Below are 16,702 nucleotides of genomic sequence, written 5' to 3'. Positions count from 1 at the left end.
TTCTAAGTGCGTGTAATCCGCCGCTAATGGTCTGACGGTTAGGTGCTCAAAGTATTAACCGGGCTTGAAACACTCTGGGGTTTCGGTGAAATAGCCGTACAGAGCTGGAATTTTCGTAACACTCCATTAAAATTCCAAAATCACGTTACATTATCTTCAGTGATGCGTTGTTTTAGCAACTTCTACATCCACTAACATGCTGCATGCCAGTTGCCACCGGCAGAATCGTCAGTTCCGAATTAGTTGAACATTTTTGTCGTTGTTTTCTTCAAACAACTATATGTTGGGTTTGTTTGGGCGATACTGGAGTGTTTTCCACTCCCTAGGATCCTAACAAGTGAACCCTTCGGATAACAGATAGCCCTACGGAGGATAGGTTGAATGTTGTTGTTACGGGCTTGTTTAACAACAGTTTACTGAAGTTGAATATTCCATTCATTTGGCTAGCTGATTATTGACAACTGTTTGGGGAGCCCAAACCGAATAAGATCCATAAAGTGCGTATAATATGCAAACCCCGAAGCAAGCAGTGAAATAGGAGATGGCCGTAGGCAAATCTTCTGGTGAGACCTTTGTGAGGGTCGGTTTCCTCCGGTTATTTTACACATATACTGTTAGTGAGCGCACTACTGTCTTCTTCCATTGACTCAGTTAATGCGGAAATTAGCAAGTGAAGCAATGAAAGCTTCCGCGGTGTGTGTAAGAGGTGCCAACAAATGTTTCAGACGCACTGTTCGTGGAACATGAGCAGAGCGCGAGAACCATTTTTCAAAACTCCATGAATTATCCTTCGGTTGACATTATATTTTGGTCAAACCGAGCTTTTTCACTCTGTGGGGCAGAAGTGCAGAATAGACAATCACAATCTCAACGGGATTTTACCATTTTGTGTACAAGAATCGGCAGGCGCTCGTCAAACACAAATATCACTGATTGAAAGTGTCGAGGTAATTTGGAAGTGTTAGAACTGAAGAACAATAGGAAGAATTTCGAAGTCCTAAATTCAAGCTAGAGATGGAATGAGGATTGGTCAGATGCTTGGTATGCACTAGAGTATATGATGAGACATGTTTCCCCAAAGTTTACTCACTGGAAGAAAGGTAAAGTCCTGATTCCTTGTACAAGATGATGAGAAACTTTGATAGGAGATGCGTTTAAGAGGAGAGGAACTCGCCGGTGTGTGGTTGATACTTGAAAGTGATCACAAATTTGATGGATAAAACAGCAAGAATTCAGAAAATCCGCATACTCGGGGCATGCCGGTTCTTCGAAAAGACGAGAGTAAAAACGAATACAGATGACTGTACAGGACTTGGGCAATCTCCATCCATCAACGCACGAGGCAAGAGTAGAGATCTCCTAAGGAAACTGAGTAGTTACAAGGGAGCTAAGAGATCCTTGGCTGAGGTCCCTGATAACTGAAATCCTTCAGAAGAATTCATATTGTCTGGAAGCAGGGCGGGTTTGCTGGATGAACCGGGTGAGTAGTGACTAATAAGACCTAAAACATGGAAAGCAGCGCATGTGTATTATGTATTACAATGTATGTATGTATTACAATGTGCTTACATTTCTCGGTTTCGTCACATCTCTGGAACTCACATTCCCTAGAATATTTATAGACACAGCATGTGGCAGCTAAAATTATAATCATATACTCATAATCCTCAATGGTGCTGAACCAGTAGACGGATAAAAGTGTTACTAATAAGAAGTTCAGTGTACTGAATCAAATGACCTAAATAGGGGGAAATATTTAGGTGGGTGTCTTCAAGACTGCGGTAGAAATTCCAAAAGCAAACCGTTTGTACTGGAATTTGACGGTTAAAGTTTGAGCTACTGATGACTGTATTTCAATACAGTTAATTAATGTTGATCATCATAGCCATCATAACCATTGACGGCAGACACCAATACTGGGACCCGTTGCTTAAGTGGCATATAACTATGGAGGGCTAAGGTTCCATTAGAAGGCGAAAAGAGGGGGAGAAGGGTGGAGTTACTGAAAAACATCCTATGTTTCTAGGAGAGAGGATGAGGACAAGTTAACTACAACTTTTAATTAAATATAACAAAGCATCACAGTGGGACAACAGAATATCAGCCGCCGAGCATCTTCTGCGAACCTCATCAGCACTTAGTCAACACATGACACAAGGATTAACTCGACAATCCCTTCAAGACTAGCCACTGAGCGTGTTCGAGTGTTACGTTCTTGAGAATATATAACGATTTCCAAGAAAGGCCACGTAAACTCTACCCAGATAGACACCACGACCCCACAAAATAAAAAAATATCCCTTTTATTGCTCATTGTCTGAAACGGTATGTCCTCCGAAGACCCCTTGATAACAAGAATTTAGAGCAGAAAAAACGTCCTCTTGGTAGACGAACGTCTCACATGCGCAGGGTACGCCATCAATGCAGATTTTTGACAAATGATGGTCCTGCAAGAGAAGTCATTGGACTTCGTTGAACACCGCTTTTGCGTAGTGAGCCGCTGGTACTCCTTATTGTTGAATTGCCATCATTTGGGAAATGAAGATTAGACCCCCACTAGGGAATATTCTATCATGCATCGGAAATAGCATAAAAGGCACGGTGAGTTTCTGGAAAATATTCACCATACATTTGTCAAAATCTTTCACTAAGACGGGATGTTTCAAAATGTTCACACTTAGGTTGCCTTTTGGTTCCTTCTTAAAAACAGCCAGCGAACGATTTCGCCACATACAGCAGCAGCTTAACGGTAGCACAAAAATTCTATTTTCGGACAGATATAAAGTGGTGTTCAAATATACACAAGCCTAACTTCTACTTTGAAATCATTCGATATCTTTGAATTTATTCTGACCATATTCTGTGGCCAAGTTTCCGATAATGCAATGAGCAGGCGAATTTCGTGTGCCCAGTATCAATGACAGGACTTCTGACAAAAAAGTTTTTACTGCTATTTCGCAATGGGAGCCATACATATATCTTATTGCCGTGCTAACTTGTAGTCCGACCAACCTGTTCATCCGTACAAGCTGGCTCTTTCGTTCATCTGGGCAACTGGATAGCAAACGTTCTTTCTCCGCTCTAAACGAAGCTACCACACAGGGTTCGTTTAATCGACAAATTTTCACTTATTTGTGTTGCACTCCTCCCTACCTAAGTTGCAAGTGGCACTCATGGCATTTTGCACATATCGATTTATGTCTACCGATACATCCTTGCATTTACATAGGCACACCCGTATTTTTATTTGAATGGTCATCGACTTTCCAAGCATGTAGTTTTTAAGTTGTATTTCACTCACATCATTGATTTTTGACTGTTGCACGGACGGTTACCTGCTTGTTGCAAACAGTCCTGATATGGGAAATCAGACTGTTCGAAGCAGACTTAAGGAAACGGTTATGCGGATGGAATACATAATAGCAGAAACATAGGTCACTGGCGTGGGCCATTCTTCGCCAGATGTGCGTCTGCCAATTTCGAATTTTTTTTAGTTCTTTGTTGAAGTTCATATCTTTGGTGTCCTCAGGGCACAGTGCTAGTAATCTCATCTTTTTTTACCGCCTGCACACGTTTGCCTCCTCCGAATTTATTTGAAACTATGATAGATGCCTAAAACAAACCTGCGATCCAGATCACCTGAGTGGCTTAACTAATTTCAAATACTCATGCTTAAGTAGCCATCGTTGATCAAGTCAACTCCCCTGATTAGCAATGTACCTCAAAATGTTTGAGGAACTTTCTTACTCCTCTGACCACCCCGTCCAACAGAGAAACTATTAGAAGTGTGATTTAGCACTTCCTCTGCAAGATGCTTGATGATAAGAGAGACGGAAACATCGGGTGCCCCCTTCACGTCACTCAGTTCGACCTGTCCTCCTCTTGACTCGGTCCTATAAGTTCAACCCAATGACAGAAAGCTCTGAACTGAAGCTTCGATCGTGTAAGAGCAGCATATATCTTTGGCCATACCGAAATCGGCATGCAAGGCGAGTGTACTATCACTATCCCACAAGCACATCCTGGACGCATCTGATTTATCAAATCTGAACAGGCGAGCGTTTTCACGCTTGGGCGATGTGATTGGTTTGCCCCATGCATCAACTGTCAGGACCTCTCACTCAGGTAGTGCTGCGAGATCTTGAAAACTACTGAGCAAGTTAACTCGGTGGATTTAGTGTTCGTAGGCAAACTAATGGTAACGAGCCTGCCTTGCGTGTTAGATATTCGGAGCCAAACCTTGGTACGGTCTAACTAGAATGATTGCCCAAGGATGGAAGGAGAACTTTTCAGAAATGAGTGATATGAAGACGAAATTTTCAAGCCATGCTCCCACCTACAATTATCGTGCATGCCGAGAAACAGGCCAGGAATATTTTTCCCTGGGCGATTTATTTTGAGAAGAGTTTTGCAAGAGTATAAAACTCTAGATACAGTTTGGATCACAAACTTCCTTCGTTTTTTTTTCAAAAAGCCTGTCATTTCTTCCCGAGGAAAGCCACCGACGATTGCCGAAACGTTGACTAATAAACATAGGTATATTAATACTGACATTTCCACTATGACCTCACAAGTTTAATTATTGTTGTTGGTATGAGGAGCTTCGGGAAATTTAAATGGAGATCTTAACGCGTAAACAGAGCCAATTTGTGTCAAAATCCGTACAGTTACGGCTGCATCATCGTTGCCGGGAATCCTCAGCAAAACGCAGCTCAAGAATTCAAGGCAGTCTAAAACCCGCGACCTCCCGGCAAGTTACTGGGACACTCAAATACCCGGCCGTAATCAGCTTATCAGCATAGTGATCAGCAACTAGATAAGATATGACACGGCTAAGCCCTAAGTTACAACATCCACATCACGTGGAACTAAGCTTTTCAAGTGGTGGCCCCTAAAATGGAAGTTTTACTCATCAGGTGAATTTTATTCTTCATTTGAGTTTCGGGGATGATAGGCGCTGTGCCGTAAGTACGAATCACTCAGTGTTGCTTAGCCACTCACACGGTTAGGCGTTTAGACTACCAGCCGGACTGTTGCGCGTTCGAGACTCTTTAGAGTTTCGTGAAATGAGCACTCTTGATGACCTCTCATAAGGATGAGGCATCCGCATTGATTTACTTCCATACACGAAGAAATCTCCAATGGAAAACTGAAAATGCGACACAACACTAAATCCCCTCGCTTTATTTGCACAGAATCCGGTGTGGATATCCTATAAAAGTCCTTCTTAAGTTGTCATTTACCAAGTCTCAGTAAGGCGTTCAGGTTTGATAATAAGTCTGTTGTTCGATTGCCTGAATGTAGATAACAACCCCCTACTTGAGTCATCATCGTAAGCTCGTTGAAAAGTACATTAGACGCCTCTGTAACAGATGACCCGCAGATTATAATGTAGGTTGTTCCTTGAGGGCTCGTAGGCTGTTTGGTTCTTATGAGTCCGTTATTTGGAAACCAAAACTGTCGTGATGAAAATTAACTTATAAAAGATTAGAAAAAGTTCAAAAATGTCTGACAATACCCGTTTCACTACTAATTTTATCCTTGGCTTGTAGATTCTGGGCATTCCAATTAGATTCATGTCGAATGAAATAGTCCGCCTTGAAGTATTACTTAGTCCTTACGAGGGTGCATTAGGCCTACTTACGCCCCAGTGAATGTACTTTCCCTAAACAAAATAACTACAAATTTCTACAGATTACGCAGCACCGCTGTAATTACGTATTCCATGAGTCTGGGGAAACGATATTTTGTCGCTATACTCTAATTTTGACCAGTGTATGTTGTACGTACGTTGTATTGCAGTATGTACCACCTATTTCGTGCCCCCAGAGTGAATTCACGTACACCAGTGTTGGCTAATCGTTGCAAACAACTGACTGGTGGCGCAAATGCAGTCGCCATAAAAAGAGTTCATCTGTGACTCGGAGGCACATACGTTCCATCGATTTATCATACATAATTTAAATCACGGATTGCATCATGAATCATACAGTCGATCGGTTTTCAGTGGCTTCTGATTCAAGCATCCACAGGCCTCATTTCCTGGGAAGTATTGTCATATCAGGAATATGAATGTAATATTTGGGCATAATGGTATCCTTCTTACAAATGACTAACCTTCCTTGTTCGAATCGGCAGCAACCGCTGTGCCAAAAACTTAGCCAACTGAAGGCACACCAAAAAACCAACCATCGCCAATGTAACAGTTAGTCCAGTTAAGATGAGCTGCTGACAGGCATTTAGTAGCAATGCTAGGCTTCCCGTAGATAGGGCCATTCCTAGCTCCTCGGGTAACGGATCACCGGATTTGAAGCGCGAGTTCTTTGACTGATTCGTTGCTGAAACAAAAGTTGCGTTACCTCTCCAGAGGACATCCCTCGATTTGGTCAGCCGAATAATGCGAGAAGACTGACCTGAAAAGAATCAAACCTGATGTTGAGCAAAATGGTTTTACTTGAATCAAATGTATCATTTGAGACAAACCAAAGATACCCACAATACCGTGTGCTCAAAGTAAATCCTTTAGAGTTTATTTGTTCCAGCCCATCTATTCGGGATTGCATAGGAATTCACTCTCATTCATAGAGATAAAAGTATTGCAAGGTAAGACAACGGGGTTTACCGATTGTTGGGAAAGGTTATTTGAAAAAATTTTCAGGAAACATTTGGAGATCTTGATCCCTGCGACTGTCAGATTACATATGACAGCTAACCGAGAATAACATTGTTTATTTGGATCCCATCTTGCCATTCCTTTTTCATACAACGTTAGTCAACAGGACGTGTCTTAACCAAAGGATGCTAAAGCTCTTTGAGCTCATTTGAATTGGAACTATATCACCGGGATTAGTAAATTGTTGGTAAAGCCTGAGATCGGAATACGAATGCTAGTAGTTGCAGTTCTGTGGCTCCCAATTTTCTGGCTTCAGCATCAGTTTATTATTGAACACTTGGATTGAACTTTATACTTCTTTGAATGACATTAAAACCGAAGTTCTTCGTTCGACTCCTGCAATTCTTGGGCTCAATACAAAAAACTTCACCTAGTGAAGCGTCCCAGATAATGTTTGTTAACAAGCTGATTGGAAACCAATGGCACTGTAAATAACACTGAAAAAGTTCTTCGTTTCACCTCATGTTGGATTGGTTCATGGTTGAAAAAGAACGAAGTGACGGACCCTCGGTAATTGTAAGCCAGATGGTTTAGGTCTACTGGATTTTTCAAATGTCTAGAGGATGGTGGTTAATCGGGCCTTCGAAAGTACCTGTTGCGAAAGTTTTTTCTGATAAAAAGTGAAACAGATGTGGATCACAGAAAGGCGGTGATAGAAGAAAAATAAGTCATAGAACGTTGACCTCTTTTGTTATACGCTTACCTGTATTGACATGTACCTCTGTAATTAAACATGTATCGATAGGGCTGTTAGAGTGGTTTGAATAGAGGTAAATGCTATAAAGCTACTTAAATGAGTTCCGGGAATCTCCCAAATGTGGGTTTGTGCGCTCCGTGAATCACGTGTACAATGGAGACATTTTGGATCACGTCATTTGCGGGATTTGGTGTAGATAAATCACAAGTAACCTTCGTCCTATGTTCACAACATATAGAAAGTCCCGCACTCCGTGCCCAATTTTCAACCCGCATTTCTCCAGTCTTTTCACGTACAACAACATATTTCACTGCTTTACACTCAAGTTCCAGTTATATATTGATTGTGTCGAACGGATTCACTTTTAGGAACATTGACGTTTTGCAGAAGAAATGAGAATTTACCCAGGCAAAGAAGGGTATGCCCGTGCGCGGAATTCATGTGTGTATAAAAAGTAAGAGTATATTTGTGGAGTAATTGCCTGCCTGTTTTCTGTTCTTTGGGTTTTAGGGGGGTCAATGAAAAATCATCTGGTTAGGCGCGTACAGAGTCACACCGCGGTAATAGGGTGTCTTTCAGAGATCATGTCAGAAATGGCATAAACTATTGAAACGCCCCACAGCTTTTTTGTGATCGAAGCTATTATTGTTCATACGATCTGTCTAACATATATTTTGCATGATTGAATTAAGAATTTCATACTTGTGAAGCTTTTGGTCAACAGCGGAATCATTGAATGCGGAAATACGCCTAAGCCCCTGTTGCATTTTCTTAACAAGCAGTTCATTTGCAATGATTATTATTGCTGCGAACTACCAACACGATTTTCCGAGATTCCTTGTTCTTGTGCACTTCATCCGCCTCTTTATACGGTAGAAAGCCACCCAAGTTTAGGATGTTTGGCCACTTAAAACGGAGAACTCAGCAAAGATTTCTGTGAGTTATTAAGTTTTACAGCTTTCCATGAATTATATTCCCACATCCGGGTACCTTAGCGAATTCACTTAGAGAAATTCCAAATATGGGTTCCCACTCACGATGGTTTTATAATCTGCATGAATAGATTGCATAGATTCGATGGTTGTCTTTTGACCAGAAGCTTAACGGGCTCTTTTAGAAAGCAAAGTCTGGCATTTTGGCTACGCATGGATATGCTGCACAGGGGATGCGGTTTAGAAATCCTGTCTTATTAGCAAATCCTTTACGGTCACGGCCATCTCAGGAGATTCGGGAGTTTAAACTTTCCTTTAACAGATGTTTCATCCCGTGGATGAAATTTTAATGTTGTGCAGACAAATGGAACTACACCTGTGACAAAACTACTCGTGGGAAACGAAGAGCAGATATATTGCTTTGGGTGTCGTAAATGAAATGGCTGCTAGACTGGAAATGGATTTTTTAAACGCAACTTACCTTCAGCGTATGTAGCTGGTACGATTGGAGTAAAAACACAGGAAGGTATTTGAAGAAAATCATGGTCCAACTTCCCGTCAGAGGTTTGGTTATTGGATCCATGAAATTGTTCACTAATGTGATTCTGCACTGAACTTTTAAGCTGCCCACTTGCATCAAACAACGAACACGATGTTGGTTCTGACATGGATATTGCTTCCATCGTTGGTGGATAGGCCGGAGAAGGATTTGCTTTTCTCGCCATGTTCTGCAGATTTTGTCGCGTACGATCAACAGTGCAAAGTTCATTAAGATATCCTTGATAAATCTGTAACTGGAAAAGTGAACTCGGTTCCACTGATGGAACTAATAAAAACATTTACTGAAAAACCATATTCATGAAAACTGAGAAGTGCTGTATTCAATTTTTATTATTTATGACGATCTTTCCATAAGCTAGTTTTTTTTCAATTTAGTTGTTTTCTTGGTTTTAAACATCCCGCACTTCTACTGTGTCCATTTAATGTGACAAACTCTTGGGCTAATTTCCCATTATTCCGTTATTCGAACTGGAACACAAGCAGGTCTGTGTATGTGATCAAACTTATCAAATTTATCAAAATCCAACTCGGCTATTTGGAGGAGAGGGAGAGAGACAAGACTGTCCCATGTGGACGAATGTCAGTCACACTTGAATGCGCGCATGTGCTTGCAGACAAATAGCGCACAAGCAATAACTGAATAGAACAGCTTGGGTGAGATTTATTGACGTTATTTCTTGACAAATGCTGTGTTGATCAGAACTGTTGGTGTTTTGGGCTAGGTTGTGAGAACACCTCAAGGATAATTGAATTGACTACTTGACGAGTAGACGAACGGTCTCCCAAACAAAGTGAATTGTTTAGCAAGTTTGCTTGTTCATTTTGAACACGGGGATGATGTTATTTCTTCAAGTGGTCTGATGATACCTATAGACGAATGACTTCGTGCGCCTACAAATAATAACAAAGTCCACTTTAGTCCTGACAGAATTAGTGTGACAAGGACATCATTACAGCAAGATCACCCAATGGAGCCGGTAGATGAAAAGATTCTGACATCAGTTTCAACCGGAATACAATCTGAAGCTGAAAGATCAAATTGATTGAGGCTAATATGTCCATGCTTACCACCTGGTGCCATCTTAACAAATTGACGATGCGTTCAATTGTTTAGTTTGTGCGCGTTTTAGATGAACGTCTGCCAATCTTCATCCTAAATAAATTGAAATGTGTCAGTACTAGTGTTATAGCACTGGTCTTTAGTGCCAAGAAGCAGCTGAGAGTCATGCTGCATAGCGCAGCATGCTGAAGCAAGATTTTTTTTAGTCTAACCGTCTCAGTTTACTGTCATTGTCTTCCAAAAGTTTAGTAATGTGATCCAAAATGAATAATAGGTTCCACGCATTACTCATTATTAATACCTTTTATGGGATCATCCGTTAGGATTAATAATCTGTTCGTCCTACATCGGTCTTGTCCACAGCATCCGTGGGTCACCCGGTGCTGACAGCCTAGACACCCATATTATTTTAATGTCTTTTTCTCGCATCCTGTAGTAAGTATGGAATAGACTGCTCTTGCTGTCGGGCGTGAAATCAATGTACCCCCTAATATGGAACAAAAAATCGAGGCCCAAGCACAGTCGATAAACTAACTGCTCCATCGTTCCCCACCCTGTTCCGAACACTAACATCTGGCGATCCAAAGCACTCTGCCGCTTGATTTTCGAGGGTTGGTATCGCTCTGACTCGCCCGGAAAAAGTTTTATTGGCAGCCGGTTGATAGTCGTCTACGCGCAGTTTTCCCAGCAACATTTGTTCAGAGTCTCAAATGAGAAAGGCTGACTGTTATCCGTTCACCGTGTCTGCTTAAACCCAATTTGATTGTGGCTCGGACTCCACCAAAGGCACGTTTTATGAAGCCTTGAATTCCCCGTTTAGGTGGGCTAAAACTTCAGATATCATTGTGGTTGGCGGAAATTCGAATGCACAAGTAGGCAGGCTTAGCGGATCTGAGGTTCAGTCGGCTGTTCGGCTTGGACTGAACTCAGTATGCGCGGATATTTGCCCACAACTACTTCAGTTACGTGCTAAAAACAGAGTACTACGTTCTGAAATAACCGACATCGACTGGCTGCATGCAAGAACCAGACCAAAGTTGATCATAGTAGCAAATACCGCTGGTGTCGATCAATGGCTGTCTACCGCTCGCTCTGGAACACATATGGATTCTGACAGGGTCGTCTTTATCTTCTATGATCGTATAAAGGGTGAACAAATCGCTTAGCAAATGAGAGGCTGACAGGTCCTGAATTTAAGCGATTCCAAAAGAACTCTTTCCTGAACCCCTCCAGTTACCTCACCGTTTGATGTCAAATCACGCTAGAACGAGAGGGCAAAAATTTTTCACGATGCTGGAATTTTCGCCTTCACTAGACCATTGCCAAATGTACCCAAGAAGGATATCGGAAAGTGTGAATATTGAATCTCGGGTAAATTTCCCCACTTTTTCCAAACACAATTAAGCCAGGGAAGCAAACAGACATTCAGTGAAAATTAGAGCTTACTCTGACCATGAAACTTGGTGGAAAAGAAAGGCTAAAAACTGAAGAGGAGAGAAGGACGGGGCTGCGAAATAATATTTCGGCTGATCGTATGAAAGCATTAAGTATCAAACTGGAGCTAGCCTATCTAACAAAGGACACCTTGAACAACGGACGCATGATTTCGACATATCTCCTCTCAAGTGTGATCTAGCCCCCTGTTTGCATTTCCTTCTGTCCGCACTGTTCAAGCGCTGATTTCCTCACTTATCGCTTACCTGATATATTTACCTTCATGTGGAAAAATGAGATTGTCTAAATAAGCAGGAGAGATCGGTTGAAGTTCCCCTATTTAAGTAGGAATTTCACTTTCGATATAATGGGTTCTTTGCATTCTCAGACATCCAGACTTGTCGGCGTATGTCAGGATGTGTCTAGGATCTCCCGAACAAAAGTGGCACCCAGAAATGATGCTCGTTCCACCCATTTCTGTTTAGTGGTTTTATTGACGAACCAGCGCCCAAACTCGTGGTGAGTTGAACATGAATTGCACACTAAGATTAGTGTTGACAAAATGTCTACTACTGTAGAAGTTGTTGTAATAATATGAATGTGCTTCCCTTTACAATCCATTATTGTTTTCCGCTTACCATAGGATTTCCAAGTTAATTATGGTTTTACCACAGCAAAACACTAGTGTATTAGTTTTGCGCTGCCAACGGTTGTGCTGTTAATGCTAACCGTAAAAAGTTGAGATAGTTGCTGGATCAGGGTGATCGTAACAATAACCGTAGGCAACAAGATAGCCTAGTTCTATTCCCCCAGATTTCAACAGAATTTACGGATCTTGTTTCCCGAAAGAGCTTGTGTACATTAAGATCTCTTTTAGCGGAATCAAAATAAAGGTGGCATAGAATGCGGAGTTGGAACATCCGAATAAAGAGCTGGTTCAGTTTCGCGCAGGTTTTACATCATAAGGGGCAGTTAGTGCCAACATGCATTTTTAATTTGCATTCTGGTCAGCTGTGAACACAGATGAAGTAGAAATGAAAATTGGCATCCATGTCAAAAGTTTCACTACGCATGTTTTCTTATTTTCCGGGGTTTTTAGACATGTAAAATCAAGGCGGAACACGGTAGCATCCTTCAAAGGACTACATTCAGGTGGTATGAGGTGGTGCAGAGAACTCTTTTCTAACAGTATTCCTGATGGGAAAAAATATCCAGTGAAGAGCACAGCAAGCACAGTCAGAATATAGGATAGCAAATTTTAAGTTTGCGTGTCCCTCTAAGAATTTAGAATGTGAAATTTGGAAATCCGACTGCTTCACACAATTTAAAAAGTCTTACTCTTTCATGTTGAATCCGTCGTATCATTTGTTTTATTCGGTGTGCATCCCGTCTAAAGGCTTCACGTGCGACGAACCTGACTTGCTTGTTCCAATAGTTAGTTTGCGAGTTCTTCAGAATGGAATTCGTTCGCAAGCGACAATCCTCCAGTGCGCCAGTTCGAACGATCAAGCCGGTTCTAATAAAAGTGATTTGAGCCAAATGAGATTGGTCGCATGCTTAATTCCAAAAGCTCAATGACGAAACAAGAAGCAAAATATTAGTGGTTGCATGTGCTCAGACGCAGTCGCTTTGTCACGTTCACTGCTCCATTTAGGAATCATTAAGAACAGTGTTATCGCCCTCGTCGGCAGAGCCTACTCATACGATACGTTTTTTTGTCTGACCACTAGTCAGCGTGTGTAACCCCGAAGGATGGACTACATTTCCTAACATTATATGATCCGTCTGGGATTTCGCACATTGTGAATGGATGTACAAATTGTCTGAAGCTTGGTTGCTGCGCGCCTGACTCTAATTGTAAATTTGATGGAAATTCCTTGACTAGCATTTCTGAGCCTTTCAGAACTGATTGATCCTAACCGAGAGTCAGTATAAATCTAACTTGACCTCATGTTAATTTGCCCATCTAATTGTACGTATGTCTGTACTTTTGACTCTTCACTTGTTTCGCTTATCTGTACCCGTCACTCACTCCGCCTCAGAGGCTTTCCCGTCTGACACTGTATTAAAACGTCTATGTGTCACATTCACACTCACACCCGCGTCTTGCTTGCTGAGTTTGCCTTGACTTTTCTCATGAGTCCCGTGTGATCCCATCGCCGATAAGAATCACGAGACTGTCATCGGAAAGGACGACCGCATTCAGACTACTGAGCCAACATTCCGCCTTCTGTTGTTTGGTATGCGGACGATGACATTGCACTATTTCGGTCAGGGACAGACTTGTGCACTTTTTGACGCTACCAACATGGACAATTGAGGTTTATTGTATAAATCTGCTTACCAACGTGCGGATACTACAGTAGAATTTCGAACCCTATTCTTTTGATATTCGGGGTTTGTCGAACTTATGAGGCACTCAGAGTTCCGTATCGGGAACCTCAACAGTTAGTTTCATTTATGCGGATATATGCACTCATGTGGAAACTAAATTCTACAAAGAACCAGAATTGAAGTAAAGAATGTGATGACCTTTCACTGACCCTACGAACCCAATTTGGCTATCAGTCTACTACAAAAAGGGAGATCATCTAGTGCTCTTTCGGTTGTCAGTGAACTAATGTTTCAAGAATCAACAAGTCAACTCAGTATACAGTGTGTTTTACGATGTGTACAGAAAGGAAAGTCCGAAGAGACAGCTGTATGCGATTGATCACCACCAATAGAAGTATGCTTCAAACAGGATATGGCATCTTAATTCCTAGAATAAATCAATCAATGGGAAACGATAGTAGTCGTTTGTTTGTAAGCTGATCTCGACCATTCTCTTAATTCAAGCCCAGATAACGAACTGACGTTTAAATGGATGTCCAAAATAGGTGGAGAATTTCATGGGAGGGAAATTGTCCAAAGGAATTCTTAGCTAGTAATCAGGTTTTTCATTAACTTGGATCACGTTCTGTCCGAATTTGAGTGTGTTTGCAGAGCCCATAAAATCCAAGCTTGACAAGGTAATTTGAATTCTTAGCAGTCAACTGAAGAAACATATATCTTATGAGATTCATATGTTAAGTGTTAAGTATCACGTTTACGTTTCATTTATTGAACACGGTTAAAAGTTGGAGAGTAAAACCCAAAATGGAGCGTCAAAATATTCAAGCACGTAGAAAGTTCACAATCCATTTCCGACAAGTAGACGATGCCAAAGAGAAAAATTCGCTAGGTGGGAAACACTGTACCCAAATTGTTGTAAAATCTTCCCACATTTTAACTGAAACATAAACAGTAACTTTTCGGGAACTCTACTGAAAACTCGCCAAATAAGCCAAACCAAGTCAAAAGCCTTTCGTCTACTACAAATATACTCAATTGCAAGGGCTAAAGCAGCACTATTGAACACGGTGTGCATGAAACATGAAGCTGAGGGAGAGACGGTATTGTCTAGCTATCAAAGAACAACTGGTTTAAGTCGGCAGTCGGGTGAACTGAGTTCACCATGATCCTTAAATTGTGTTGAATACTGATTTCTTTAAAATAACAGTCAGCAAAATATGGCCTTCTTGAGTGACGTGAAAGTGGATGAAATAGCATAAAGCTTTTACAGAAATCGTTGGCTGAGAAAAGCCTCCGCTAATCTGAATTATTAACTTCACGTTTGGTTTTTATGATGACTTACAGACAGATGCCAGTAAAGTTGGCACCTCATACCCTTTATGAATAGAACATCTGGATTGTGTCCAGCTACGAATTTTGTATGGAGTTAACTGCTCTCAATGTGTGATGCTGTTTTCTCTCAACTTTGACCTTTTCAGTAAAAGTTCTGTCATGCTTCGTGATAGGATAAACAGTCTGATAATTCAGTAGTAGTCAGAATTCATGGACAGTTCAGCAGCCAGTTTGAAAAAAAATTCCGGGAGCACAAGTTTCCTGTTGATCTGTTCGGCGATCTTGACGAATTGCCCGAAAAATCCTTGCCACCAATTTTGGAAACATTGCCAGTACACTATGGGGTTTGTATTAATGATGCAAAATTCAGTGAATGGATAACGAGCTACCTAAGTCCCAACAAATTAACGCAGCCGGGCTACAAATACTGTTACTCTTATAGCAATTTTTGTCGAATAAAATGGAGGGAAACCAGTTAGCACTGGGGTCAACATCTCCCAATCCTTAATCTAAGGTTTGAAGGACTTATCCTCCCAAAACATTCGAGGAGATCATAAAAGAGGAAAAATTCCTAAGTAGTTGGGTTCCAGTCGGCTCTTTGGAATTCGCCCATGGAATTCAGAGGTCCATCAGTTATGACTTACTTGGTATGAGCATGGAAACAAAGATATGAAAAATTCTGATAAAGTAATGACGTGTTATTACAGGGAGGCTATTCGATGCCTGTGAATACAAATTAAAGGACGTTGTCTTACCTGGCGAGCAGCCAGCCTGTTCGAACGTGACGATCCGTTACCCATAGCAATACTATTCCGAGAATCAACAAACCTATACCAACGATGATGAGGAGATAGTGCGAATCCATGCAACAGTAACAGGCAGTCAAGCGTCCTTGGCTGCCATCCATGTAGGAACCAACATCTCCAGATCGATTTCTCAATCCCGGCAGTTGATGGTTACCCGTACGATCAAATGAAACCGTTGATTTAAGCTGCCGATACTTCTTATGATCGGGCTGTTGGGTTCGTTGGTGAAGGCGCTCCTAAAACCCGTGAAAAATATGTTTACCTGGGATTTGCATGACTGTGAATCACAAATAAGGTAAAAATTGACGTTCACATCACCCTTAGTTAAGCCGTTCTCTTTTTGTCCTGTTTCAATTATTCTGATGAGGTTATCCTTGGCCAGGTTCGGTTTTCAACTCCGAACATATGGCATGCGAGGTGAGCGTGCTAAGACCACTCCACAGGCGCACCTGAATCATCAGGTCCTGACAGGCGGGCTTGTTCGCGCTTGAGTGGTGACAACGTTTAGCCCGATGGCTAAAAAACGACCCAATACCCATCGATCGATCTGCCTGTGAGGAATTCTTATTCGGATAACACTACTGACTTACGGCAGTGGAGCATTGGTGTTGCACACTGTGGTCATGCTTCGATGGTGATGCTGGGCACTACTGAATCATGAAAACAGTGGGACAACTAATAATTACTTGAGGTTGGTTGCGGAAATGGTAGAATTCACAGTCAAACCACACCGATTTGATCGGTCCTTCTCCTTTCCTGGCGCAATGGTTCTGGTGCATCCACATCAGCGGGGTGTGAGGGGCGGAGCATTGGACTGTTCAGATAATTAGAGTGTGTCCAACGTGCGCTGGGCAGTGGTCACATCATGCTTGA

At 41.7% G+C, this 16,702-nt stretch overlaps 1 protein-coding gene across 1 annotated transcript; it reads right to left on the bottom strand.

The window, feature by feature from the left end:
- Positions 1-793: 793 nt before the first annotated feature.
- T265_14628 (hypothetical protein) lies at positions 794-16,065 on the bottom strand (the record flags this gene model as incomplete). Its single annotated transcript, XM_009174476.1, has 5 exons — positions 794-1,501; positions 6,118-6,413; positions 8,784-9,096; positions 12,696-12,873; positions 15,779-16,065. Coding segments are annotated over 5 exons (1,137 nt in total), but the record flags the coding sequence as incomplete, so codon positions are not given.
- Between the last annotated feature and the right edge of the window lie 637 nt (positions 16,066-16,702).

This window comes from Opisthorchis viverrini (assembly GCF_000715545.1).
Source record: "Opisthorchis viverrini unplaced genomic scaffold opera_v5_227, whole genome shotgun sequence".
Classification (NCBI taxonomy): Eukaryota; Metazoa; Platyhelminthes; class Trematoda; order Opisthorchiida; family Opisthorchiidae; genus Opisthorchis; species Opisthorchis viverrini.
Note: the sequence above shows the minus strand (reverse complement) of the source record. Positions and strands in the feature narration are given on the sequence as shown.